Consider the following 27,871-nt stretch of genomic DNA (forward strand, 5'->3'; position numbering starts at 1 on the left):
AAGGTGAGAGGCCTCAGAAGGAACCAGCCCTGCACACACGCTGTCCCAGACTTCCAGCCTCCAGAACCATGAGAAAATGAGTTTCTAGTGTTAAGCCATCCCAACTATGGCACTCTGTTACGGCAGCCTGGGGAAAGTCATAGAGAACCTGAGGGTTTCTAAAGTCCATATGGAAAAGTGAAAGAAGTACTCATAGAAGTCATTTTGAAAAACAAGATCAAAGAAGAAGGACACCCTGTCAGATATTAAGACGCTATAAAAGGTCAGGGCAATAAGACTACTAGTCTGGGCAAGAAACAGCCGCGCAGGCAAACCAGGATCGCTAACAGACTCACGGAGGAATGCACACGTACCTACAGGAATAGAACAACACGGAGGAGGGGACAGAGAGTGGGAAACGGAAAGAACCAAGTGGAAATTCTAGAACTGAAAAGATACACTTAAAAGCGCAGGTTAGATTTGGCCGGGGAGGGTTAGTGACCTGGAAGATGAGGAGACGCCCAGAAGCAAGCCCGGGGAGAAAGCAAAACAACAGGCTGCGGCGCACAGGGGAGGCTGCCGCAGGCCCGCCATGGAGACCCCATGGGGACCCCATGTGGACGTGGGGAACCAAAGGAGAGCAGCGAAGGGCTGGGGCAGAGGCAGTGTTGAGGGGCACATGCCGGACATTTTCAAAACTGATGAGGCAAGGCGCAATTCTGGAAACATCACACACTCCAGACACGAGAAAGACAGAGAAAAGCACACCCTGGGGACCAGGCACCACACTTCTTGTCGGAAGACCTTGAAAGCTTTCAGAAGTAGGGGAAACCCAATTACCTAAAAGGAGTAAAAACAAACTGACTTCTCCACAGATGTAGGGAGCAGCTGACAACCCAGAAGTGTGGTTTACAGAGCCGAGGACAGCAGTGGTCCGAAGCCAAGAGGCGCAGAAAGTGTCACACAAGCAGCCACGAACGGAAGGGAGGCTGACAGTTCTGCTGCCATCAGACTGAGTGAACTTGAAGCTTGACGGAGGAAGGCAGAAGTGTCACTGAAGACAAAGTAATACTTCTTAATGAAAAGAGGTTAAATTTAGGAAGATGACAACACAGTTCTAAATTTCATGTACTTAATGACATAACCTCAAAATAATCAAGCAGCACAGTAAGAGAATATTTACAGCACCAAACCATTCCCATGAATTCAAAACTCTCAATGCCAAGCAAGCCGACACGCCTGCAGATACACGCGTACTGTCCCAGGGCGCACACCAAACACATCCCGCCCAGGGCCAGGGCAGGGGAGGGCTTGGGGTGTGGGAAGCAATGGGTTCGAGTCAGAACCACTCGCCCTGACCAGGGACAGCAGCCCAGTAAGAAGGAAGGTGTTGAATCAACCCAATTTCTGCCACTAAGTGCCAGAGAACAAAGAAAAGGCAGAAAAGCCAAGTATGGGCATGCTGTCGACTCACTAGACCCATCAAGTTTTAAGTCAAATGACAGTCCTGTTTCTGAGGAAAAGCGGCAAGTGTGTGGCCTGTGGCACCGTCTGGCCTTGCCCACACACTTCATTCACAGTCTGGCCAGCTGAGGTTGGTTGCTTAGGCAATGGAGGCCATCCACATGGGCTCAGGAACAGGGCAGGTAGGACCCAGGAGGGCCGGGAAGTGGGGCTGGCCTCCTGCAGATGGTGCTCAGGAGGGACCAGGGGCTCAGAGGAGTTTGGTCAGAGCCTCCCTGATGTCTCGATTCCGCAGGCAGTAGATGATGGGGTTGAGCAGTGGCGTCACAACTGAGTAGATCACGGACACCAGCTTGTTGATGTCGAAGGAGCTGGCAGCATGAGGCCGGGCATACATGAAAATGGTGGTGGTGTAGAAGGTGGCCACCACCACCAGGTGGGAGGCACAGGTGGAGAAGGCTCTCCGGCGGCCGGCCCAGCCCGGGATCCTCAGCACCGTGACCAGGATGTGTGCATAGGAGACCATGGTCACCAGCAGGGAGGTTGCGAGCACAGCCAGGGCTGCCACGAAGTCCAGAATTTCGATGGTAGTGGTGTCAGAGCAGGAGAGCTGCAGCAGGGGTGAGATGTCGCAGAAGAAGTGGTTGAGGACATTGGGGCCACAGAACCTGAGGCGGGAGATGAGAGCCATGGACACGAAAGAGGCCAGGAAGCCGCCCAGCCAGGCGCTGAGGGCCAGGCGCAGACAGAGCTGCCAGTTCATGATGGCTGGGTAGTGCAGTGGGCGACAGATGGCCAGGTACCGGTCACAGGCCATGGTGGCTAGGAGGAAGCACTCGGAGGAGCCGAGCGAGAGGAAGAGAAACAGTTGGCTGAGGCATCCTGAGAAGGAGATGGTCCTCACCCGTGCCAGGAGGCCAGCCAGCAGCTTGGGGACGGTGACTGAGGTGTAGAGGGTCTCCAGCACGGACAGGTTGGCCAAGAAGAAGTACATGGGTGTGTGCAGTTGCTGGCTGGCTCGGATGGTCAGCACGATGACCAGGTTCTCCAGGATGGTCACCAGGTAGATTGTGAGGAATAACCCGGAAAGCAGTCCCTGAAGATGGCACAGCTCTGGGAAGCCCAGCAAGATGAATTCTGTTACCAGGGTCTCAGTGGAGTCGTTCATCGCCCTCCCTGGTGGGGAGGTCTCTTCTGAGCACCCTGGAACAGCAGAGAGAGGCAGGTGTGCTATGTCCGCTCTCCAAGGTTGCCCTACTGACCTGTCACCCCAACCCCCAGTCCAACATGCAGTTTCCCAGATCTAGCACCGGCAGAGGGGCCTTGGGTGCAAACACTCTTACTCCTGATTTCCTATAGAAGCCGCAGGCGTCGGCTCTTCCTGCACCTGCCCCCCCCCCCGCCAGTGCAGGGCCAGGTGTGTGTGCATGCATGTGCACACGTATGCACAAATGCCCATCCTTCCAGGCGCACCCACACCCCCCGGGTGTGCACTTCTTACACACTCCCCAGGTGTGCACCCCCCTCCACATCTCCTCTGCAGGTGCATACATACTTCCACACACACCCCCCCTAGGTGTGCACAACACACACAGCAAGAGACAAGACCCATTCTGCCCACTGTGTCTTTTCGGGCTGTGTCCCCGGGCACTTTCCTGGCCTCACCCAGGTCTCCTTCCAGAAGAATGCTCCTTCCTGGGGAAGGACACCACTTCCGTCTGACCACCAGTGAGCTCTCTAGGGCCGAGCCAAGCTGCCAGGGGGTTTGCGGAAGGGAGGGGGGGTCATCCCCAGCTCTAATGTCCTCAAGTAGACCATGCCTGAGCCAGCCTGAGGCCTTTAACCTGTGTTTTCTGAGGAGCAAAATGGCTATTTAGGGGGTCGACAGAGCGGTCCTCTCAGAGCCGCTAAGGGGCTGTGGTGTTTGGGACTGAAGTTAGGTGTCTGAAGGACAGCCGTATCTCAGGGAGAGGGTGACCGTCCCCACCGGTCACCTGCGGCCCAGGGGCTCCTCCAGGCTTTCCCGCCGCTCCGGGAGGAGGGGGAGCCGGCAGCTCCTGCTCACCCCGGGAGGGACCGCGCTGGTTCAGCTGTGCCCCCCACACCCTCGCCCCCCGCGACCCGCTCAGCCCTGCGGGGAGCTGGCTGACGGAGGGTGGGCTGCGCAGGCCGCTCTGAGCGGGTGGGGGCACAGGCCCCGGTGCGGAGCGATGAGGACCGCCCCCCAAATTCTCGGCGAAGCGTCTGCAGGACAGAGGGTGGGGCCTCGGTCGCTGGGACCCTCTTGGACCCGCGGGCTGAGGCCGCCGGGGTCCGGGGTCCAGGAGCTCCTGCCCCGCGCTCTGTGCCGCCCAGGCGGACGGAGGGTGTTGGAGACCCTCCCGGAACCGGCCGCCTCGCCTCCCCCAGGCCCCTGCCTCAAGCACAACCTTGCCCCCGCACAAGATGCGCGGCCTCCGCGGGTCTCCGCAGGTCTCCGAGGGTCTGGGGAAGGCTCGCCGCGTCTCCCTCGGCCCCGCTGCCTCTGGACCCAGGTGGCTTTTATCGGGCTCGCTCGCGGCCCTGCCTCCCTCCCAGGTGCGCGGCGCCAGGTCGGGAGCACCCGCTGCAAAGTCCCACGGGCGCGGGACCCTCGGGACTCTCCGAGCAGCTTGTGAAGGGGCGCGGCGGGGTCCCCGGAGGGATGGGTCCGACCTGCCCCCTTTCTCCTCAGTGGCAAATAGGTCTTTGCAGGTCGCCTGCCCTCCAGGCGGCCAGGCGCGGGGGAGGCCGGTCCGCAGACCCGCCCCGGGCTCAGGGCCCTTCCGCGGACGCTCAGTTGCTTCTTTTTCAGGCGCGCCCTTTACTCATCTGGTTACAAAGTAACGCAGCTAACCAACCACCTGTAAACCTCAGCTCCTCTCCTCCCCGACCCTGGGCTTCCTTCTCCCAGGGCCCACGCTCTGGGGTTCCGCTGCTGCTTCAAGTGCTCTCGTTAGGACACGATCTTTTAGTGCCGCCTGTGTTCGGCCTGCACGGAAGGGCGTCCTGCTCTATGTTGTCCTTCAGGTCTTGCCTTTTCCTGTCACTGAGATCTTGCTGTTCTTGGCAGCTGCATTTGCCTGGGGTCCGCCCGTCTGGGCAGCTGGGGGGCTCTGGCTCCTTCTGCCTGGCCCCTGTCCCTGTCTGCTGGCTGGAGAGTGTCGCAGAGAGCCGGGAGAGCTGAAACCGTGTCTTTGCTTCCCTTCTCTCAGGGTCACTATCTTTTATTGCCTCACGTTCCGGGTCTTGAAAACCACGTTTTTCCCTTTTCTTTCACAATTTTGTCTGTTTCCTTCCAGGTGGGACGGTAAATCCAGTTTCTGTATCCCACCTTGGCTAGACGTGGGGGTCCAAGTGCAGTCATCCCTTGCATGACACCTGCCTCAGTGTCCCCCGGCTCCAGGGTGTGTCTTCTCCCTGTGGCTCCCAAACCACGCGTGACACCCGGAACTCCTGTCCCTTTACCCGCCCCCTAAGGACACGGTCCTGCACTGCCTCTTGTCCAACATCCAGAAACAGCTGTTAAACACATGCAGTATCACTGTGGAAGGAGCTGCTGACCTGTTGCCCAGAGTGGCTATGCCACTTTGCCTTTGGTATAGAGTTTGAAAAACTGTCACTCTAAAAAGTTTGTAGGGGTAACTCCTTGTGGTGTTGGGTTTTTAAAAAAGATTTAAAAAAATCTTTTAAAAGATTTTTGAAAACAGTGTGGGGCTCAAACTCACAACCCAGAGATCAAGGATCGCACGCTGGACTGAGCTAGCCAGGTGCCGCTCCGAACGGTTTTCCCAGCATTTCCCGCTGACTCCTGCTGTTCACTGTGTGCTCACTACCCAGTCTTCGGTGAAATGCCCGTTCAGCTCTTACACCCACTCGCTTATTCAGTCCGTTTCTTTACCTTTCAAGTTCAAGAATTCTAAATTCTGAGCACAGATATTCCATCAGGGATTTGATTTGTAAATCCGCCCCCTCCGCCACCCTCCCAATCACGGCTCGTCTTTCGACTCCACCAATAGTCTTTCAAAGATCAGAAGTTCTGCAGTTGATGAAATCAGTTGTACTTTTTTCTTCTACGGATTGTGTTTTTAATGTTGTATTGAAGAAGTTTTTGCTGTATGAACATTTTCTCCATATGTCTAAGGCTTCATACTTAGGTCATTGGTCCATTTTGAGTGTGGGTTCCAGAGCGAAGTTCATTTTTTGCATATGGATAGCTGATTTTTCCTGGCACTGTGTGTTGAAAATTGAATTACCTTTCATCTTCATGTGGGTGTCATTTCTAGATTCTCTAGCCCATTCCACTTCTACATGTTTATCTCTCCCTAATACCACACTGATTACTACAGCTTCATGGGCCTTGCAACTGGGTTGAGGTACTGTAGCTTCTCTGACTTTGTTCTTTTTTCCAAATAGCTTTGGCTCTTTTAGCTCCTTTCTCTTCCATGAATTTTAGACTCAGCTTGTTTGTTCTGCCAGAATTTTTTTGAATCTATAGGTTAGGTTGGGAACATTAGCGTGTTTACAATATTCTCCAATCCATGAACATGGTACATTTCTCTATGTAATTATGGTATCTTTGATTCCTTTCATGAGTGGTTTATAAGTTTTAGCATCTTTTGCAACTATCTTTCTTCAGGTTATAGGAACTCTTTTTTAGTTCCTTTAGGATGTGGGTTTTTTTGTTTGTTTGTTTTTTAAAAGATTTTATTTATTTATTTGACAGATAGAGATCACAATTAGACAGAGAGGCAGACAGAGAGAGAGAGAGGAGGAAGCAGGCTTCTCGCTAAGCAGAAAGCCCGATGCAGGGCTCGATCCCAGGACCCTGGGATCAGGACCTGAGCTGAAGGCAGAGGCTTTAACCCACTGAGCCACCCAGGCGCCCCATAGGATGTGTTTTGATGAACAGTTTTCAAAATTACTTTAGAACAGTTTTAGATTTATGAAAAAGTTGTAAAGGTATTACAAACAGTTCTCATACACACAACAACCAGTTTCCTCTAGTGCTAGTAACTTACATTAATTAGCATGGTACATTTCTTGAATTAATGAACTGATATTGATATGTTCTTATCAATTAAAATTTATACTTTATTTGGATTTCCTTTTTCAGTTAGGTATTAATTTCCATTTCCCATTTTTATTTTAATTTTTTATTTAAGCTCTAGTTACTTGACATACAGTGCAATGTTGGTTTCAGGAGTAGAATTCAGTGATTCATTACTTACATACAACACGTGGGGCTCATCACAGATGCCCTCCATTTTGTTTGGATTGCCTTAGTTTCTATCCAATGTCCTTTTTTTTGGGTCCCAGGATCCAATAGAGGATCCTGTGTTACATTCAGTTGTCATATCTCGTTAGGCTCCTCTTGGCTGTGGGTTTCTCAAACTTCCCTTATTTTTATTTTTATTTTTTATGAACTTGACAATTTAAAAAAAAATATTTTATTTATTTATTTGACACACAGAGAGATCACAAGTACGCAGAGAGGCAGGCAGAGAGAGAGAGGGAAGCAGGCTCCCTGCTGAGCAGAGAGCCCGATGTGGGACTCGATCCCAGGACCCCGAGATCATGACCTGAGCCGAAGGCAGCTGCCCAATGCCTGAGCCCCCCGGGCGCCCTGAACTTGACAATTTTGAGGCGTTCTGGTCATCTGTTTTGTACAGTGTCGCTCAGCTGGGGTGAGTCTCATGTCTTTCACATGACTAGATAAGGATTGTGAATCTTCAGAGGAATACCATGGACGAGAGGGGCATTCCCAGTACACCATATCAAGGGCGCATGTTATCTGCACGGATGGCCATGGCTGGTCCCGGGCTGAGGCCATGTGTCGGGTTTCTTCACTGTCAGGTTACCCACACCCCCTCTATCCTGCCCTCTTTGGAAGGAGGTCGCTGTGCACAGCCCGTGTTGAAGGGGTGGGAAGTTGTGTTCTCCCTCCTGGAGAGAGGAACATGTACACAGACTATTTGGAATTCTTCCTGTGGGACGTTTGTCTGTTCTTTCCATTTATATCAGTTTATATCATTAGAGACTCATGGATAGCTGTCTCATACCTTGGGTTATGTTCCAGTACTACTGTGCTTCTTTTGTTGTTGGCCTAGCTTTGGCTGGCGAGAGCACTCAGCTGTTTCCCAGGCTGAAAGTTTGTGTTGACAAACTTTGACATACCCCACCGTTGTGTTTTTGTCTTTCCGAACACTTACTACATTTCTGGCACGAGGCGATGTGCCAGGCTCATCCTGCACTCTTCCTTTCCCAGCTGTAGATTCAGCTGTTTCCCCAAGGATATCCGGTGCTTTGTACTAGACACGGACACCTGGGCCCCCACTAGGTAACCCATTGCTCCCGAGTGTTGTGTCTTCCAGGCCCTCCCAGCAGACAGAGAAGAGAGGGTTATGTGCGAATATTTGTCCAGTCAGTGCACACATCTGCAGCCACTTCTGTACGGAGCCGCCTGTACCCATGTTACGTTGAGCACAAGATCTTACCTACATCTCCTCTAACCCACCTCTAATCCACCACTGTGTGGTCATTCCAGCCTCTTGCCCTTACAGGTCTGTACACCCAACATCTGCCTACTTGACTCTTCAACTCCAGTGTACATGCCTGGTGGCAACAGGATGGTTGACTTGTCAGCTGGGGTGCAATGCTCGCGTGGTTTCTCTTGCTGTGGGTCTTACAGACTCCACTCATTTCCAGGGTTATTCAGATCAGCACCCTCACACCCCACTCCTGTGGTCAGATTGTTTGCCACTTTCTGCATTCCATCCCAGATCCCCAGATGTTCTGAGGGACTTTTTAGAAATTTGCACACATTGGAATTCACGTCTTGTGTGGTAAAGTTCCATGGGTTTCAACAAGTATCATGTCTCCATCATTACACGATCCTACAGGATAGTTTCCCTGCCCTAAAAGTCCTCTGAGATTTACCTTCTAAACCCTCTCCTCTCCTCTGAACTGATCATTTTACTGTCTCCGTAGTTTTGACGTTCCCAGAATGTCATATAACTGGAATCATACTGTATGCAGGCTTTCCAGACTTCATCCATCCATTCATCTATTAAAGGATGTATCGGTTGCTTCTAGTTTTGAGTCACTTTGGGTAAAGCTGGTAACAACATTCCTGTGCACTTTTCTTGTGTGGTCATAAGTGTTCAGATCAGTTGGGTAAATACCTAAGAGTGTGATGGTTGGATCACGTGCAAGAGTATGTTTAGTTGTATCAGAAGCTGCCAAGCTATCCTCCAGAGTGAACTTATCGTTTCACTTTCTGACTAGCAATGTTGCTCCGCACCCGAACCACCATTTTGCATTGTCAGGTTTTCGAGATTTAGCCATTCTTATAGGCAAGTAGTAGTATCTCGTGTTAATTTGCAATTTTCTAGTAACATATTTTGTTGACAACTTTTCATTCCGTATGCTTATTTTCCATATGTACATCTTCTTTGGTCCGATGTTAGCGGTGTCTTTTTGGTGGAGTGGACTGAAGAGAGTGAGGGCGTGGAGAGGAGGGGCCGGGGCAGGGGGAGGGGCAGGGGCAGGGGGAGGGGCAGAGAGAGGGGCAGAGGGAGAGGGGTGAGGAGGGGGAGGGGGAGGGAATCTTAAGCAGACTCCGTGCCCAGCACAGAACCTGACATGGGGCTTGGTCTCAAGACCCCGAGACCATGACCTGAGCCAATATCAAGAGTCAGACACTTAGCTAAGTGAGCCACTCAGGCGCCCTTAAAGGTCTTAATTTTAACAATTTATCAGAAATTTAAAAATTTTCTTTTATGATTCACATTTTCTAAAGGAAATTCTTGGCTACTCTGAGGTCAGAATAATATGCATCTATAATATTCATGGATATGTTTTAAGATTTCCTTCTTTTAGGCATTTTTTCATTTTCCTTTTTTTTTTCCTGAAGTGAAATTCACACAACATAACATGAACTAGTGAGAGCTTTTCAGCGGGATTTAGTGATGTTGTGCCCTTGTGGTCTTGGTCTGGGTTCAGCGTGTTCTCTTCGCCCCAAGAGGAAGCTCGTGCCGCATTCTTTATTCCTCCCCCTGCAGCACTGGCAGTCACCGGTTTGCTTTCTGTCTGGGAAATACCTATTGTAATGGGATCATGCAGTACGGAGGGTTTTGTGTCTAGCTTCTTCCCATTAACCATGTTTTCAAGGTTCGTCCATGTTGCAGCATGGCCAGGACGTCATTCCTTTTTATGACTGAATACATTCCACTGTAAGGATTTACCACATTTTACCTCTCCACTCATCTGTTGATGAGCGTTAGGGCTGTTTCTACTTTGGGCCACGGTGAGTGGTACTGCTCTGAACATTCATGTACAGGTATTTGTTTGCATATTGGTTTTCAGTTCTCTTGGATATATACCTATGAGTGGGATTTCTGGGTCATATAATAATTCTATGTTTAACTTTCTGAGGGATTATTGCAGTTTTTCACAGAGGCTGCACCATTTTACATTCCCACCAGCAGTAAACAAAGATCTTAATTTCTGTATATTCTCACCAACATTTGTCCTTTTCCATTACAGAAATTATAGGCATTACGGTGGGTGTGAAGTGGTATCTCATGGTTTTGATTTACATTTCCCTGATGACTAATGACACTGAGCATCTTTTCATGTTCTTGTTGGCCATTTGTATGTCTTCTTTGGAGAAATATTTATTCGAGTCCTTTGCCCATTTTAAAGTTAGATTGTCCTTTAGTTGTTGAGATGTGTTTTTTAAAAAAATATGTTCTGGATACTAGACCCTTGTTAACATAAGATTTGCAAATACTTTACCCCATTTTGTGAGTTATCATTTTAATTTCTCAGTACTCTTCTCTGATGCACAAAAGTTTTAAATTTTTATGAATGCTGATTCATCTCTTCTTCATTTTGTAGCTCTTGGTGTCATATCCAAGGATCCTTTCCCAAGTCCAAGGTCATAAAGATTTGATCTTGTATTTTCTTTAATGAGTTTTATAGTTTTAACTAATATATTTTCACTGTTGATCCATTTTGAGTTAATTTTGGCATATGGCATGAGGTAGGGCCCCAGCCTCAGTCTCCTGCAGATGGATGTCCAGTCGTGCCAGCCTGTTTGTTGGAGAGACTGTTCTTTCCCTGTGGAATGGTCTTGGTACTTTGGTCAAAAAGTTCATCCTAGATATGGGCTAATTTCTTGACTCTCTAATCTATTCCAATGGTCTGTAGGTCTACCCTTATGCCAGCACCACACTCTTTTGATTACTATAGCTTTGTAGTAAGTTTTGAAATCAAGAGGTGTGAGTCCTACAATTTTGCTCTTTTTCAAGATTGTTTTGGTTATTCTGGGTTCATTGCTAATCTATATTGATTTGAAAATCATTTTTCTCAATTTTGCAAGAAAAGGAAATATGTCATTATTCTTTTATTTACTTTATTTATTTATTTAAATTTTATTTTATTTTTTGAGTGTTCCAAGATTCATTGTTTATGCACCACACCCAGTGCTCCATGCAGTATGTGCCTCCTTAGCACCCACCACCAGGCTCCCCCATCCACCCACCCCATCCCCTCCAAAATCTTCAGTTTGTTTCTCAGAGCTATAAAGAACTCCTCAAGCTCAACACCCAAAAACCAGATAATTGTGTCAAAAAATGGACAGAAGACATGAACAGACACTTTTCCAAAGAAGACATACAAATGGCTAACAGACACATTGTTATTCTTTTAAAAACTTCTTTATTTAAATTCAGTTTAGTTCACGTATACTGTATTATTAGTTTCAGGGGTAGAACTGAGGGATTCATTAGTTGCGGGTGACACCCCGAGCTCGTTCCGTCACGTGTCCTCCCTAATGCCCGTCATCAGTTACCTCATCCCTCTACCCCTCCCATCCAGCAACCCTCAGTCTCTTGTGGTTTGTCTTCCTCTTTGTTTTCATTCTATTTTATTTTTCCTTCCTTTCCTTTTCATCTGTTTTGTTTCTTAAATTCCACATGAGTAAAATCGTATGGATTTGTCTTTCTCTGACTTATTTTACTTAGACAATTCTCTGTAGTTCTAGCCACCTTATTGCAATGGCAACATTTCATTTTTTTGATGGTTGGGTAATATTCCATCATATATATATGTATATACATCTCTCTCTCTCTCTCTCACACACACCCCAGGTCTTCTTCTTTTTAAAAGATTTTATTGATTTATTTGACAGACAGAAATCACAAGTAGGCAGAGAGGCAGGAAGATGGAGGGGGGAAGCAGGGTCCCCGCTGAGCAGGGAGGGGAGCCCGATGTGGGGCTCGATCCCAGGACCCTGAGATCATGACCTGAGCTGAAGGCAGAGGCTTAACCTGCTGAGCCACCCAGGTGCCCCTTGGCTGGATTATTTGAGTGCTGAGTTTGATAAGTTTTTTATAGATTTTGGATACTAACTTCATCTGATAAGAGATTTGTAAATATCATCTCCCATTCCATAGGATGCATTTAGTTTTGTTGAATGTTTCCTTTCCTTTGCAAAAGCTGTTTATCTTTTTTTAAAATTTAATTTTAAAAATTTTTAATAAACATAGAATGTATTTTTATCCCCAGGGGTACAATGAATCGCCAGTGAATCACCAGGTTTACACATTTCACACACCCTCCCCAATGTCCATGCCCCACCACCCTCTCCCATCCCCCTCCCCCCAGCAACCCTCAGTCTTTTTTTTTTTTTATTTTTTTTTTAAGATTTTTTTTTTTTTATTTATTTATCAGAGGGAAAGAGGGGGAGAGAGCGAGCACAGGCAGACAGAATGGCAGGCAGAGGCAGGGGGAGAAGCAGGCTCCCTGCTGAGCAAGGAGCCCGATGTGGGACTCGATCCCAGGGCGCCGGGACCATGACCTGAGCCGAAGGCAGCTGCTTAACCAACTGAGCCACCCAGGCGTCCCAACCCTCAGTCTTTTTTTTGAGATTGAGTCTTTTATGGTTTGTCTCCCTCCCCATCCCATCTTCTTTCATTTTTTCTTCTCCTACCCCCTAAACCCTCCACATTGCATCTCCACTTCCTCATATCAGGGAGATCATATGATAGTTGACTTTCTCTGATTGACTTATTTCGCTAAGCATGATACCCTCTAGTTCCATCCATGTTGTCACAAATGGCAAGATTTCATTTCTTTTTTTTTTTTTTTAAGATTTTATTTATTTATCAGAGAGAGAGAGGGAGAAAGCGAGCACAGGCAGACAGAATGGTAGACAGAGGCAGAGGGAGAAGCAGGCTCCCTGCCGAGCAAGGAGCCCGATGTGGGACTCGATCCCAGGACGCTGGGATCATGACCTGAGCCGAAGGCAGCTGCTTAACCAACTGAGCCACCCAGGCGTCCCAGATTTCATTTCTTTTGATGGCTGCATAGTATTCCATTGTGTATATATACCACATCTTCTTTATCCATTCATCTGTTGATGGACATCTAGGTTCTTTACATAGTTTGGCTATTGTGGACATTGCTGCTATAAACATTCGGGTGCACGTGCCCCTTTGGAGCACCACGTTTGTATCTTTAGGGTAAATACCCAGTAGTGCGATTGCTGGGTCGTAGGGCAGTTCTATTTTCAACATTTTGAGGAACCTCCATGCTGTTTTCCAGAATGGCTGCACCAGCTTGCATTCCCATCAACAGTGTAGGAGGGTTCCCCTTTCTCCGCATCCTCGCCAGCATCTGTCATTTCCTGACTTGTTGATTTTAGCCATTCTGACTGGTGTGAGGTGGAATCTCATTGTGGTTTTGATTTTTATTTCCCTGATGCCGAGTGATATGGAGCACTTTTTCATGTGTCTGTTGGCCATCTGGATGTCTTCTTTGCAGAAATGTCTGTTCATGTCCTCTGCCCATTTCCTGATTGGATTATTTGTTCTTTGGGTGTTGAGTTTGCTAAGCTCTTTATAGATTTTGGACATAGTCCTTTATCTGATATGTCATTTGCAAATATCTTCTCCCATTCTGTCAGTTGTCTTTTGGTTTTATTAACTGTTTCCTTTCCTGCGCAAAAGCTTTTGATCTTGATGAAATCCCAATAGTTCATTTTTGCCCTTGCTTCCCTTGCCTTTGGCAATGTTCCTAGGAAGAAGTTGCTGCGGTTGAGGTCAAAGAGGTTGCGGCTTGTGTTCTCCTCAAGGATTTTGATGGATTCCTTTCTCACATTGAGGTCTTTCATCCATTTTGAGTCTATTTTCATGTGTGGTATAAGGAAATAGTCCAATTTCATTTTTCTGCATGTGGCTATCCAATTTTCCCAGCACCATTTGTTGAAGAAACTGTCTTTTTTCCATTGGACATTCCTTCCTGCTTTGTCAAAGATTAGTTGACCATAGAGTTGAGGGTCTATTTCTGGGCTCTCTATTCTGTTCCATTGATATATGTGTCTGTTTTTGTGCCAGTACCATACTCTCTTGATGATGACAGCTTTGTAATAGAGTTTGAAGTCCGGAATTGTGATGCCACCAACGTTGGCTTTCTTTTTCAATATTCCTTTGGCTATTCGAGGTCTTTTCTGATTCCATATAAATTCTAGGATTATTTGTTATATTTCTTTGAAAAAAAAAAGGATGGGATTTTGATAGGGATTGCATTAAATGTGTAGATTGCTTTAGGTAGAATAGACATTTTCATAATATTTGTTCTTCCAAGCCATAAGCATGGAACATTTTTCCATTTCTTTGTGTCTTCCTCAGTTTCTTTCATGAGTACTTTGTAGTTTTCTGAGTATAGATTCTTTGCCTCTTTGGTTAGGTTTATTCCTAGGTATCTTATGGTTTTGGGTGCAATTGTAAATAGGATTGACTCCTTAATTTCTCTTTCTTCTGTCTTGCTGTTGGTGTAGAGAAATGCAACTGATTTCTGTGCATTGACTTTATATCCTGACACTTTACTGAATTCCTGTACAAGTTCTAGCAGTTTTGGAGTGGAGCCTTTTGGGTTTTCCACATACAGTATCATATCATCTGAGAGGAATGATAGTTTGACTTCTTCTTTGCTGATTTAGATGCCTTTAATTTCTTTTTGTTGTCTGATTGCTGAGGCTAGGACTTCTAGTACTATGTTGAATAGCAGTGGTGATAATGGACATCCCTGCCATGTTCCTGACCTTAGCGGAAAAGCTTTCAGTTTTTCTCCATTGAGAATGATATTTGCAGTGGGTTTTTCACAGATGGCTTGGATAATATTGAGGTATGTGCCCTTATCCCTACACTTTGAAGAGTTTTAATCAGGAAGGGATACTGCACTTTGTCAAATGCTTTTTCAGCATCTATTGAGAGTATCATATGGTTCTTGTTCTTTCTTTTATTAATGTGTTGTATCACATTGATTGATTTGTGGATGTTGAACCAACCTTGCAGCCCTGGAATAAATCCCACTTGGTCGTGGTGAATAATCCTTTTAATGTACTGTTGGATCCTATTGGCCAGTATTTTGGTGAGAATTTTCGCATCTGTGTTCAACAACGATATTGGTCTGTAATTTTTTTTGATGGGATCCTTGTCTGGTTTTGGGATCAAGGTGATGCTGGCCCCATAAAATGAGTTTGGAAGGTTACCTTCCATTTCTATTTTTTGGAACAGTTTCAGGAGAATTGGAATTAATTTTCTTTAAATGTTTGGTAGAATTCCCCTGGGAAGCCATCTGGGCCTGGACTTTTGTTTGTTTGGAGATTTTTGATGACTGTTTCAATCTCCTCACTGGTTATGGGTCTGTTCAGATTTTCTATTTCTTCCTGGTTCAGTTGTGGTAGTTTATATGTCTCTAGAAATGTATCCATTTCTTCCAGATTGTCGAATTTGTTGGTGTAGATTTGCTCATAGTATGTTCTTATAATTGGGTGTATTTCTTTGGTGTTGGTTGTGATCTCTCCTCTTTCATTCATGGTTTTGTTTATTTGGGTCCTTTCTCTTTTCTTTTTGATAATTCTGGCCAGGGGTTTGTCAATCTTATTAATTATTTCAAAGAACCAGCTCCTAGTTTCATTGATTAAAAGCTGTTTATCTTGATGAAGTTCCAAAACCAGAAAAAGACTCCACTAAAAAGGACTGTTATAGACCAATATCCCTGATGAACACGGACAACAAAATACTCAACAAGATACTAGCCAATAGGATCCAACAGTCCATTAAAAGGATTATTCACCATGACCAAGATGGATTTATTCCTGGGCTGCAAGGTTGGTTCAAAAACCACAAATCAATCAGTGTGATATAATACATTAATAAAAGAAAGGACAAGAACCATAGGATCCTCTCAATAGATGCAGGAAAAGCATTTGACAAAGTACAGCATCCTTTCTTGATAAAACTCTGCAGTGTAGGGAGAGAGAGAACATACCTCAATATCATAGAAGTCATATACAAAAAGCCCATAGTAATATCATGCTAAATGGGGAAACACTGAGGGCTTTCCCTCTGAGGTCAGGAACATGGCAGGGATGGCCACTCTCATCACCATTGTTCAACATAGCACTGGAAATCCTGGCCTCAGCAATCAGATAACAAGCAACCCTTGGGCTACTATTTTACATCTTCCCTAGAGGACAGCACAGGCAGCAACACTTTTGATCGAGGCTGCAGAAACTTCTTGTTAGACACGTCTCCAAAGGCAAGGGAAACAAAAGTGAAGATGTTCCTTTTTAAAAATTTTTTAAAATTTCTTTTCAGCGTAACAGTATTAATTGTTTTTGCACCACACCCAGTGCTCCATGCAAAATGTGCCCTCCCTAATATCCACCACCTTGTTCCACCAACCTCCCACCCTCGCCCCTTCAAGACCCTCAGGTTGTTTTTCAGAGTCCATAGTCTCTCATGGTTCACCTCCCATTCCAATTTCCCTCAACTCCCTTCTCCTCTCCATCTCCCCTTGTCCTCCATGCTATTTGTTATACTCCACAAATAAGTGAAACCATATGATAATTGACTCTCTATGCTTGACTTATTTCACTCAGCATAATCTCTTCCAGTCCCATCCATGTTGCTACAAAAGTTGGGTATTCATCCTTTCTGATGGAGACATAATACTCCATAGTGTATATGGACCACATCTTCCTTATCCATTCGTCCGCTGAAGGGCATCTTGGTTCTTTCCACAGTTTGGCGACCGTGGCCATTGCTGCTATAAACATTGGAGTACAGATGGCCCTTCTTTTCACTACATCTGTATCTTTGGGGTAAATACCCAGCAGTGCAATTGCAGGGTCATAGGGAAGCTCTATTTTTAATTTCTTGAGGATCCTCCACACTGTTCAAAGAGGCTGCACCAACTTGCATTCCCACCAACAGTGGAAGACGGTTCCCCTTTCTCCACATCCTCTCCAACACATGTTGTTTCCTATCTTGCTAATTTTGGCCATTCTAACTGGTGTAAGGTGATATCTCAATGTGGTTTTAATTTGAATCTCCCTGAGGGCTAGTGATGATGAACATTTTTTCATGTGTCTGATAGCCATTTGTATGTCTTCATTGGAGAAGTGTCTGTTCATATCTTCTGCCCATTTTTTGATATGATTGTCTGTTTTGTGTGTGTTGAGTTTGAGGGGTTCTTCATAGATCCTGGATATCAACCTTTGTCTGTACTGTCCTTTGCAAATATCTTCTCCCATTCTGTGGGTTGCCTCTTTGTTTTCTTGACTGTTTCCTTTGCTGTGCAGAAGCTTTTGATGTTGATGAATTCCCAAAAGTTTATTTTCCCTTTTGTTTCCTTTGCCTTTGGAGACATATCTTGAAAGAAGTTGCTGTGGCTGATATTGAAGAGGTTACTGCCTATGTTCTCCTCTAGGATTCTGATGGATTCCTGTCTCACATTGAGGCAAGGTAATGAAACTCGACCATTCTCTTACACCATACACAAAGATAAACTTGAAATGGATAAAAGTGAAGATGTTCTTGTGAGGGGATTGCACAGAGTCAGTAGGTCCTTGGGCAGCATTATGCAGTTGACAGTCTCAACTCATCTGATCCAGGAATATGGTTTTCTTTCCATGTATTTATGTCTTTTTTAAAAAAATTTCTTTTCAGTGTACCAGAATTCATTGTTTATGTACCACACCTAGTATTCCATGCAATTTTTAAAGATGTATTTATTTATTTTAGAGATAGAGAGAGCTTTCAGGGGAAGGAGCAGGAGAGGCTTAGAGAAGGCCCAGCAAAGCCCATGCTGAGCATGGAGCCCTGTGAGGGGCTTGACCCCAGGACCGTGAGAGCACAACTTGACCCGAAACCAAAACTCCAATGCTTTACCCAGGCACCCCTGTATTTAGGCCTTTATTAATTTTTTGCCATAGGGTTTTGTAGTTCTTAGTGTAGAGGTCTTTTACTTCCTTGGTTAAATTTATCCCTATATATTTTATTCTGTTATGGTACTTTTGTAAATGGAATTGTTTTCTTTTCTTTTTTTTTTTTTAAGATTTTATTTATTTATTAGAGAGAGAGAGAGAGAGAGCACAGGCAGACAGAATGGCAGGCAGAGGCAGAGTGAGAAGCAGGCTCCCTGTCGAGCAAGGAGCCCGATGTGGGACTCGATCCCAAGACGCTGGGATCATGACCTGAGCCGAAGGCAGCTGTCTAACCAACTGAGCCACCGAGGTGTCCCTGGAATTGTTTTCTTAATTCACATTTTGAATTGTTCATTGCTAGCACAGTTCAGAAACACAACTGGTTTCGTGTGTTGACCTTGTACTCTGGAACTTTGCTGAAGGCACTTATTAATTCTAGTTATTTTTTGGGTATAGATTCTTCAGGATTTTCTGTATAAAGGATCATGCCATCTGGAAATAGAGATAATTTTACTTCACCCTTTCCATCTGGATGCCTTCATTATTTTTTTTTTTTCTTGCCTAATCACTCTGGCTAGAACTTCCAGTGTGATGTTGAATAACACCTGAAAGCTGCTATTCTTGTTCTGTTCCCAGCAGGGAAGCTGTCAGTGCCTCACTGTGGAGAATGATGACATCTGTCAGTTTTCCATAATTACCTTTAATCATGTTGACGGAGTTCTTTTCTGTATCTAGTTTCAATGCTTCCTCTTTTCCACTGGCTTTGAGTTGAGTTTGCTCTTATTTTCCAAATTCCCAAAGGTGTTTTTACTTTATTGGCTTGAGATTTTCCTTCCTTTACAAATGTAGGTGTGAACACTTATGTTTTCCTTTGTGTACTGGTCTTCCTGCGTCTGCTGCGACCCTCTGTCATCCATCGTAGAGTTTGCTGTTTCCAGAAATTGTGTTTTAGAGATGGTGCTTGTGAGGAATGGACTCTCCTTACTCCCAGGCACACTTTTTGTCACAAATTGTAGTCAGGTTTTGTCTTTAGCTTTTTACTTCTTTGTAAAACTTGTGGTTTTCCCAGGTTGAGGCTTCTCAATGATATGGTTCCCCATCTTCTCCATCCGTCAGACCCCTGCCTGATCTCAGATTTTGTCTTTACTATATGGTAGTTCGCAAAGATGGGGACATGTGCTGGCAGCAGGGCACCCCTGTCCTTCTTTGATGGGTGCTGGGGTGGGGAGGCCCAGGACCATCCAGCCTGGAAGGAACCAGGTCTCCCAGCGTCACTCTGTCAACCACGCAGCTTCTCAGGGGGGACATCTTGGTGCAGGCAGTGGGTGACACAGGATGAGGTTCTCAGGCAGGAGGTTCACAGAGAAGGTGGGCTGGGCCAGAAGGGGGTTCTGTCAGGATCAGGCTCAGAAGATGAGAAGGAAGGTTTGGGGCACCCTTGATCCTGGTCCCTGGTGTGAGCCAGGCCACAGGAGCCCAGTCCTCAGTGACCTGGAAGTGGGTCTTGAAGGTGGGCTTTGCAGAGTCTGGTCAGCAGAACCACCAGCACCCTGGACAGTGTCACCCCACACTAGGACTATGGCTTCTCCTGACAGGGCACTGGCTGCCAGGGCCGGCAAGAACTGATTCTTTAAGATGGGCACCCTGCTCTCTCTGTCACTCACTAACATGCATGGGTCTGATGCCGAGACTTGTAAGTACAGACATGGAAACAGAGACACACAGAGCCACCTACAGAACCATGATGGGCTGGGTCAAGGCACCGTTATGGAGACACAACCTCACAAACCCCGACAGCGCTGCATTAGCCACACATCACTTCACTTAAAATGAATCTTCTTCTGGGGCACCTGGGTGGCTCAGGGACTTAAGTGTCCCACTTTTCAGCTCAGTCCGTGATCTCAAGGTCATGAAAGCCAGCCCTTGTCAGGCTCTGTGCTCAGGGTGGGGTCTGTCTCTCCCTCTGCTCCTCCCCTGCTTGCACACTCTCTCTCTTAAAAAAAAAAAAAAAAAAAAAAAGAAAAGTAAAAAGAATTTCCCTATAACAAACTAAAGCTGAAATACATACATACACAAACAAACTCACCTAAATTATATTTGTCCAAACAAGATATTCTTGCAATCAGCATACCCCATGAGTGATAACCTAGGAATGATACTGTCACAAGTTATGTATCATTTCAGTGGAGATGGAGTTTCAACAAGTGTCTTAAGTGTTCTCCCGCTATTTTGCCTGCTTCAGGGAATCTTAAGGGTTAATCTACTTACATTTGCCTGAAGGGTGTGTGTCTTGTGGGTCAGTGGTGCCTGCAAGCTTGGGATGGTCGGCGTCCTACTGGTGGCTATTCCAGATTTGCAGGCTGTCCGGTACTTTGAGGACTTGGCGCTCTCTGCCAACCTCTGTGCTTCTCACGGGTGGCTGCAGTGTTTGCAGGCACACAGCCCCTCGCCTCGCTCCCTGTTCTGCTGCATCTGACTTTGCCTTTCGGATGCACACCCTGGCCTGCTCCCCACACCCCATACTTAGTCCTTCTGGAAAGATTGTGGATTTGACCATGAGAACAAAAGGGTGTGGTCTTCACTGCTCTACCTTATTAAGAGGTTAAAATTGGAAGGAAATACTGTGTTGCAGAGTTTTCAAAGGGTAAGAGGTGGTATCATTATTCTGACCCCCAAATTCCACATCTCATGTGGCTTCCTGAAGGGGCAGGCACAGCATCCTCAGAACAGACAGACAGGTCAGAGGCAGCCCACGCCTCTGCCGTGGGATCCAGGGGTGGTCTTGGTGCAGCAGCTGTGGGTCGAGGCAGTCCAGGGGCAGGACCTGGGCACATGCTCCTGATTGCGAGAGAAGAGTATTTTTTGCATGACTGCTTAAAAATAGTGTTTTCATCACAACTGCCTGCTGTAGTTGAAACATGGCTCTGTTTTGTCTCTAACTGTTCCTTTACAATGTGTTTGGCCAGGAGACTTATTTTCAAGTTGTTGGCATTTCTGACAACTCTCAGAGAATCGAGCCACAGAACACAGACCATCTTGGGACTCGGCATGTTGGGAGGAGACCCCCACCAGGTGGGCCCTTCTCCCCGTGGCGCATGGTGCGGGGGCTTTCTTCCTACTTCCCGTCTGTAGTAGGCAAAAAAGGACACCCCCTCCGCAGAATATATCCATGACATAATCCTTGGGACCTGTGAAAGTGCCGTGTTCTATGGGAAGGGGGATTTACATGACCGGTGGCTGCCAAGGTCGGGGGACTAGCTAGGCTGCCCAGGCGGGTCCAGTGTCATCCTAGGGTCCTCGGAGGTGGGAGAAGAAGGCAGGCAGGTCTTTCAAAGGAGATGGGACCCAAGAGCAGTGTCCTGGAGCTGCTGCATGGCTGGCTTTGGAGATGGAGGAAGGGCCCATGGGCCAGGGACAGCAGGTGCCCCCAGAGACGGGGACAGGCAAGAAAACAGTGTCTCCTAGAGCGTCCGGGAGGAGCCAGTCCTGCCCACACCTTGCCTTCAGTTCAGAGAGCCCTATATCCAGCTTCTAACCTACACGGAAGATAATACATTTGTGTCATTCTGTCACCCACTCTATTTGTGGAGATTTGTTCCAGCAGCCGCAGCAGACTCCTATGCTGCCTGACTTCCTCCTGCTCCACTCAGGACCTGCTGTGGCCCCTTGAGCTCTGGGGTCAGGTGGGGTGTCGGGGAAGGCTGTGGGACTGGTGGGAGCCCCCTGTGCACTACAGCCACCGTCCGCCCCGACGGTCCTTGTGGTCCCGCTGCTGACTCTGCCCGGTGGGGCTGCCATCCTCCCTCCCTGGTGAACCTGGGGCCGCCAGACCCCTGGGAACCTGGGGCCGCCAGACCCCTGGACAGCCACCCTCCCTTTCCTGACCCGGAGGCTGCTCGGGGGCCTGCAGGAGAAGGCACAGCGCCCCCCAAGCCCCCACTCCGGGATGCCCATGGCAGCTCTTGGCTTAAAGGAAGCAACTGGAGGCTGACCCCTCCGTCTTCAAAGAAATGTCTGCACGAACTCGACACTGGGGTCTCTTTCTTCCCCTTGACCGACGCTGCAGCTGGGCAGAAGGCCCGTTAGCAGACTGGGTTCCCCACATCAGCTGGAAATCTGCGTTCATTCTGGGGCTTCGGCCTGGTATCTGATTTCTGTCCCTGCATTGGCTCAGTTGGAATGGAGTCAGGACAAGCCCCGTTTTAATGCCATGTTCAGGTTTTCAGTCTGTGAGGGCATCCATGTCTGCCCCTGAGGAACCCAGAATCAACCCCTTCTCACGAGCCCGTGGCGCCCATTATCCCATTTGATCCCGGCAGAGGAAGCTGGAGGAGCCCATCGCACCTTCACAGAGAAAGGGGTCCGAGAGAGAGTCCCCAGCTCGCGGTCTGGTTCTGCCTTTCTGGGCACAAGCCCCTGGGCCTTGTCTCCTCTAGAGTGGTCTTGTCCATGAGGAGTAACATTTGAACTGCCCTTCCTCTGCTGTGAGGAAATCGTCAGAAATTTGAAAAAAGCTGTGGGTCAGCACAGGTTTGTAAGAGAAGCGGGGGGGGGGGGGGGGGTCTGCGTCTCCTGCATCTCCGTGCGACACTGGTGTGTGGTGCCCGCCAGGGGGCTCTCCTGTGGGAGGGCAGCTTTCAGAGGTGACGGTGGCATTTCTGGTGACTGTGGCAGGGCTGTACGCACGTCTTGAGACCCATGAAGGTGCGTACTGTGTGTGTGTTGTATTTCAGCCACACTTTGGTGATGAAGCAGAAACAGGAGCTCACAAGCGTGCCAGGGGAGACACACCGCCGAGAGCGGAGAGCACAGCAGGTCTCTGCGCGGATCTGTGCTTTGACAGTTTTTCTTCTATATCTTCCAAATTCCTATATTTGGAAGTTATATTTGGAAAAATAGTGTTTATGTAATGAAACAGATGCCTGTGTTTTCCCAGATCCACAGCAGCCCCTGATTGGGGAGTTAATTGACAAGGCAACAGTCCTGCCTCAGGGGAGACCCTCCACCAACTTTTAACGAGCTCCCAATTAGGGGCAGCCCAGCCCAGACACCTGTGTGGCAGTGGCCCCACGGTGGTGCTGGAGCCCCAGGGCAGGGTAGCACTCGAGGCTGGAGCAGGCCGGCAGGGGTCCGCACACTGTGTGCCTGCCACGGTGCCCCTTGTCCCTGGGGCCTTGGCAGGATCCGCTCTGGCCAATGTGATGAGGGAAACAGGCTGAGGTTTATGGGGAGCACACTCCCTCCGCCTCCCGGATGCCAGCCCCGGGCAGCTGAGGCCCTGCCACGGAGGCCCAGGCCCTGAGGGACCACCGGCATGCAGCCCGGCCCGTGGCCAGGAGCCCAATTCCACAAACCCCGGATGCACCCCACAGGTCTCGAGGTCCCCGAGGTTGATGCTGGCAGAGTCCGGAGGTTAGGGTTCTGCTCAAAGCCGCCTTGCCGACCGCTGCTCCCCCCCCGCCCCCCCGTGGCACATCTTCCTCCTGTCCTCACCGGCTGGAGGCCCAGCTAGGGAAGCAGCAGCAGCAAACGGCCGCAGCTGGGCTATTTCCAGAAAGCTTGGAGGGGGCGGGGAGTGGGACAGCCTGCACTTTGCCTATTGACCTGTAGCAAACCCCCTATTTACAGAGGGGGAAACTGAGGCACAGGGCGCCTGCCAAGAAAACCCAGTGTGCAGCCAGAACCTGCCCTGGGGTGCACGGGGCGCCACTGCCCCAGGTGCTCTCGAGGGGCGGGCACTCTGTGTCAGGCATGGCCCCAGGAGACGGGCCTGGGGTGGGGGGGCTGGGCCCTGGAGAAGATGCCCTTGAGCTGTGGGTGAGAAACAGCTGCCAGGCACAGCGTAAGGGCAAGAGGACCCACTTAGGGTGCTGGTCGCTGCCCAGGACCAGCCTGGGGGCCCTCACCAGCCCCTAGAGCCAGATGCATAATTAACAAGAGGGTCCTTGCAGGGCTGAGCCCGAGGGGGACTGTGTGAGGGCAGAAGGAACCTGCGTGTCAGAGGGCTGCCTGCGGGGCCACGGGCTCACCGTCTGCTCTCCTCCCTGGTGGGTGGGCAGGTGGGGGAGGGGAGCTATGCCGGGTGCCGGACCCCCCTCGCTGCCCTGTACCAGGGGCACCTGCTGCCTGGGTTGTGAGCTGGAGTGCCAGGGGCCGCACGCTACCTGATGGCTAGCAGGGCTTGGTGGACACTGTCCTGGGACAGAGGGGGTAGAGAGCACTGCCTGACCACAGTCGGAGGCAAGGGCAGCAGCCAGAGGCACAGGACGATGGCAGAGGTGCCGCTGAGCCCCTTCCCATGGTAGGGGGGCTGGGGCAGCATCCATGCCTGTGCTCTGGGGTCTGTGCTGGACTGGCCAGTGCTGGCCACTCTGAATGACCAGAGTCCGGGTCACCTGGGCAGAGCAGTCGTGCGCACTTGGGGCTGGGGATTGCATTCGGGTCTAGTGCTGGATGACGAAGCCGTCTTCCTGGGCCAGCCAAAACCTGCCTCCTGGCCAGTGCTCGAGCAGGTCCCCCGCGGCTCATGACCCCCACTCCTGCTGTTGCTGTGTCTCCAGGAACTCGGCAGTGGGAAACAAGCGGTTTGGCCCACAGGAGTCCCTCACTGACAAGTCACAGGGTCAGCTGGCCACAGGGAGTGCCCCCTCCCAGCGACACAGCCCCACCTGGCGGGTCCTTGGGCTCATCCCACGCTCACCCTCCCGCTTTCCTGGCTGCTTTAGGGGGGCGTCCTGGAACCTGCTCAGACCCCTTCGGTGAGTGACCCCAACCGTGCTATGTCCCCCAAGCTGACCTGGGTAAGTGGATTCTCCTGAGACAGGTTGGTTCCCCCACCCCTGTTGTCCCCCACGAGGAGTCGGACCACCTGGGGGGGGCCTCAACATGACCTCATTACGGGACGCCTTGCAAGGTGTGCAGGATTCTGTAGGATCTGGGCGGTCCTCACCCTGCACAGCTGGGCTCTGCTGTTCCTCCACACCAGGCACAGGGGAAGCAGGCCAGCCGTCTTCATCTCCAGGCACATGGGAGGAAGGGGACACTCAGGACTGCAGAACTGGGAGAAAGCTGGACAGGGCAGGGCTTGCGGAGGCCTCTTCTTCGTTTTCGTAACAGTCATCTTCAACAGTGAAAATGGTTTTCTAAATGAGGCTCGTCCTGGAGTCAAGGCTAAGAAAAAGAGCCCCAGTTCCCTGGGTCAGGACCCAACAACCCAGGCAGAGCGCTAGACTGGCAGGGGCCAGTGCTCATGGGCGATGCCGTGGACTCGGGACCCAGTGCAGCCCGGGAAGTGGTCTGGGTCCTGGTAAATCTGAAGGCTGCAGCTGAAGGGCATTCTGCCCCCCGGAAGCAGAGTCATGGGGACCCTGCTCGAAAGCCTGCTTCTTCCAGGCCAGCCGTGGCTCACAGCGGCCCCACTCCTAGGACCTGGGACAGGCAGGGGACTGGTCTGTCTCCCCTGCTGGGGCTTTGCTTTCTGCCTGAAGGCCACTGCATGGCACATGGCCACACAAGGCCGGGGCTCAGAGCAGGTGTGGCTAGAGCGTGGCTTACTTTGTTACTGGCCGGCGCTGTTAGGGGTTGCTTTGCTGACTGCACTGCGGGAAGGGGCTCGGCCCAGGGACCCCCAGCCCATCAGGAACCAGGATGAGTGTTCCTGGGGCTCGTTCAGGTAGTGAGTGCGCACACACAGGTGAGCCCAGGCTGAGTGTGCATGCTGTGCCCATGTATGTGTGTGGTGTGTGCACCAGCGTGTAACTCTGTGTGTGTTGTGTGGAAGGCATATGTATGTGTGTGTGTGGTGTGAGTGGCGTGTGACTGTGTGTGATGTGTGCACCTGTGCTTGGCAGGGGGCAGGATGGGCGCAGGCAGAAAAGTGCACAGGGTTCCGCGGCTCCTGAGGGCAACCCTCCTGGAGTGGGTCCAGTGTCTGGACACTGTGGGAGAAGCCGCCTCCGGTTGGGCCCCTCCCGTCTTGCTGCCAGCTCTGGGCTCCGTGCTCGTGGGGTCACTGCCGGCCTCTGTCCAGCTACCCCTCGGACCCTCCTCGGGTGCTTGTTGGCCCAGAGTGGCCAGTGGGCAGGATCCAGCCCTGGTTGGGAGGGGCTGGGCTCTAGGGAACCGAGCTCAGCTCCCACTAACCCCCATCCTCACTGGTGCCACAGCCCCTCCCCCTCCTCTATAGACAGCCACCCTCCAGCACCCTCTCCTCCAGCAGGTCCCCCCCCTCACCCCGCCCGGCAACAGTGCCATCCCCAGCTTCCAGCCAGGAGGGGGCACTGCTCATGTGACTGTTGGCAGTTTCACACTTCAGGGCCAACGGGCTGGTTTCCAGTTCACAATCCAGGGTGACAGCCCCAGGCAAGGGGAGCAGGGCCCCCATGGGCTTCCTGCGTCAGTTGTGTTGGGTGTGGGGCGAGGAGTGGGTAGGTAACCATATTCCACTAGGAATCAATCTGTTTGTTGGAAGAAAATGTTAAAAATTGGGCCATACACAATTTCATTTGTGAAAACTTGACAATTCTTGAGTCTAGAGTAAGGACCCCCCTCCCCAGGTGACAGAGTCTAGAATGAGGAAGTGCCCCCCATGACAGAATCTAGAATAAGGACCACCCCCACCCCCAGGCAACAGAGTCTAGAATGAGGAGATGTCCCCCCTCCCCAGCTGGCCAGCAACTGATAACCTGGGTCCAGTGTCCTGAGCCACTTCCCCCAAAAGGGCAAGGTCCCTGGTCTACTCGCTGGCACCCACTGGGACCCTAGGCCTGGCTGGAGTCCCGGGACACAGACAAGGTGAGGAGACCTGGAGAGGGGGGACAGGGCGGCCCCTCTGTTCCTGGGCCTCCGGTGGGGGCCTGGGGCGGGGGAAGTCCCTCTCACTGGCCCGTGGCGGCCTGTGTCCCAACAGCGGCTGATGGCTTGGGGCGGCGGCCGGAACCTCTCCGCGCAGGGGCCGTTCATCCTGCTGGGCTTCCCGGGGCCACAGGGCCTGCGCGCGGGACTCTTCGTGCTCTTCCTGGTCGCCTACGCGCTCACGGTGGCCGGGAACCTGGCCATCATCGCGCTGGTCGGCGCGCACCGGCACCTGCAGACGCCCATGTACTTCTTCCTGTGCAACCTCTCCTTCCTGGAGATCTGGTTCACCACGGCCTGCGCGCCCAAGACCCTGGCCACGCTGGCCCGGCGCGGCTCGGCCATCTCCCTGGGCAGCTGCGCGGCGCAGATGTACTTCGTCTTCGCGCTGGGCTGCACCGAGTACTTCCTGCTGGCCGCCATGGCCTACGACCGCGCGCTGGCCATCTGCCGGCCGCTGCGCTACAGCAGCCTCATGACGCCCGGCCGCTGCGCGCGCCTGGCCCTGGGCTCCTGGCTGGGCGGCTTCTCCGCCATCAGCGCGCCGGCCGCCCTCGTCGCGCGCCTCTCCTTCTGCGGCTCCCGCGTCATCAACCACTTCTTCTGCGACATCGCGCCCTGGATCGTGCTGGCCTGCGGCGACACGCGCGTCGTGGAGCTGGTGTCCTTCGGCATCGCCTTCTGCGTCATCCTGGGCTCCTGCTTCATCACGCTGGTCTCCTACGCCTGCATCATCGTCACCATCGTTGGGATCCCCTCCGCGGCGGGGCGGCGCCGAGCCTTCTCCACCTGCTCCTCCCACCTGACCGTGGTCCTCCTCTGGTACGGATCCACCATCTTCCTGCACGTGAGGACCTCGGTGGAGAGCTCGCTGGACCTGACCAAGGCGGTCACTGTGCTCAACACTGTGGTCACCCCGGTGCTGAACCCCTTCATTTACACCCTGAGGAACAAGGACGTCAAGGAGGCTCTGTGGAGGTGGGTGCAGGGGAAGTGAGCCCCTGGGAAACCCAGGGGCAGGACTGGGCCATCTGGCCGTCCCCTGTGTGGGAGCCAGTTCTCAGCATCATCGTCTCTGTCTGGACTGCGAATAGCACCCTGATATCACAGGGTGGTCAGGGGCTCTGGGGTGGCAGGGGGCTTTGGGCTGGGTGCGTGGCAGTGTGGAGGGCCCCCATCCCATCCTAGCCTCAGGGGGTTCCCACCCCTCTCACAGGCCTTGCCTGGGGGCGCTCAGCCCCTGGAGTTCCAAACCCAGATTCTGGAAGGGCAGTGGGG

At 50.4% G+C, this 27,871-nt stretch overlaps 2 protein-coding genes across 2 annotated transcripts; one reads left to right on the forward strand and one right to left on the reverse strand.

Annotated features, from left to right (window-relative positions):
• Positions 1 to 1,061: 1,061 nt before the first annotated feature.
• On the reverse strand, positions 1,062 to 4,325 carry LOC309858936 (olfactory receptor 226-like). Its single transcript, XM_082719259.1, has 2 exons — positions 3,873 to 4,325; positions 1,062 to 2,646 (listed from the first exon to the last, which is right to left on the reverse strand). The coding sequence occupies exon 2, from the start codon at positions 2,609 to 2,611 to the stop codon at positions 1,694 to 1,696; it is 918 nt and encodes a 305-aa protein (XP_082575385.1). The 5' UTR covers positions 2,612 to 2,646; positions 3,873 to 4,325; the 3' UTR covers positions 1,062 to 1,693.
• Positions 4,326 to 26,654: 22,329 nt separating this feature from the next.
• Positions 26,655 to 27,590, forward strand: LOC309860519 (olfactory receptor 287-like; the record flags this gene model as incomplete). Its single annotated transcript, XM_082722730.1, has 1 exon — positions 26,655 to 27,590. One exon carries the CDS (start codon positions 26,655 to 26,657, stop codon positions 27,588 to 27,590), a length of 936 nt encoding a protein of 311 aa, XP_082578856.1.
• Positions 27,591 to 27,871: the final 281 nt, after the last annotated feature.

The sequence above is a fragment of the Mustela nivalis genome, assembly GCF_964662115.1.
Source record: "Mustela nivalis genome assembly, chromosome: 2".
In the NCBI taxonomy this organism is placed as follows: Eukaryota; Metazoa; Chordata; class Mammalia; order Carnivora; family Mustelidae; genus Mustela; species Mustela nivalis.

What these genes read in the sequence shown, in the direction of transcription:
- LOC309858936 (XM_082719259.1), bottom strand. Translation starts at nt 2,611, where the DNA reads ATGAACGACTCCACTGAGACCCTGGTAACAGAATTCATCTTGCTGGGC.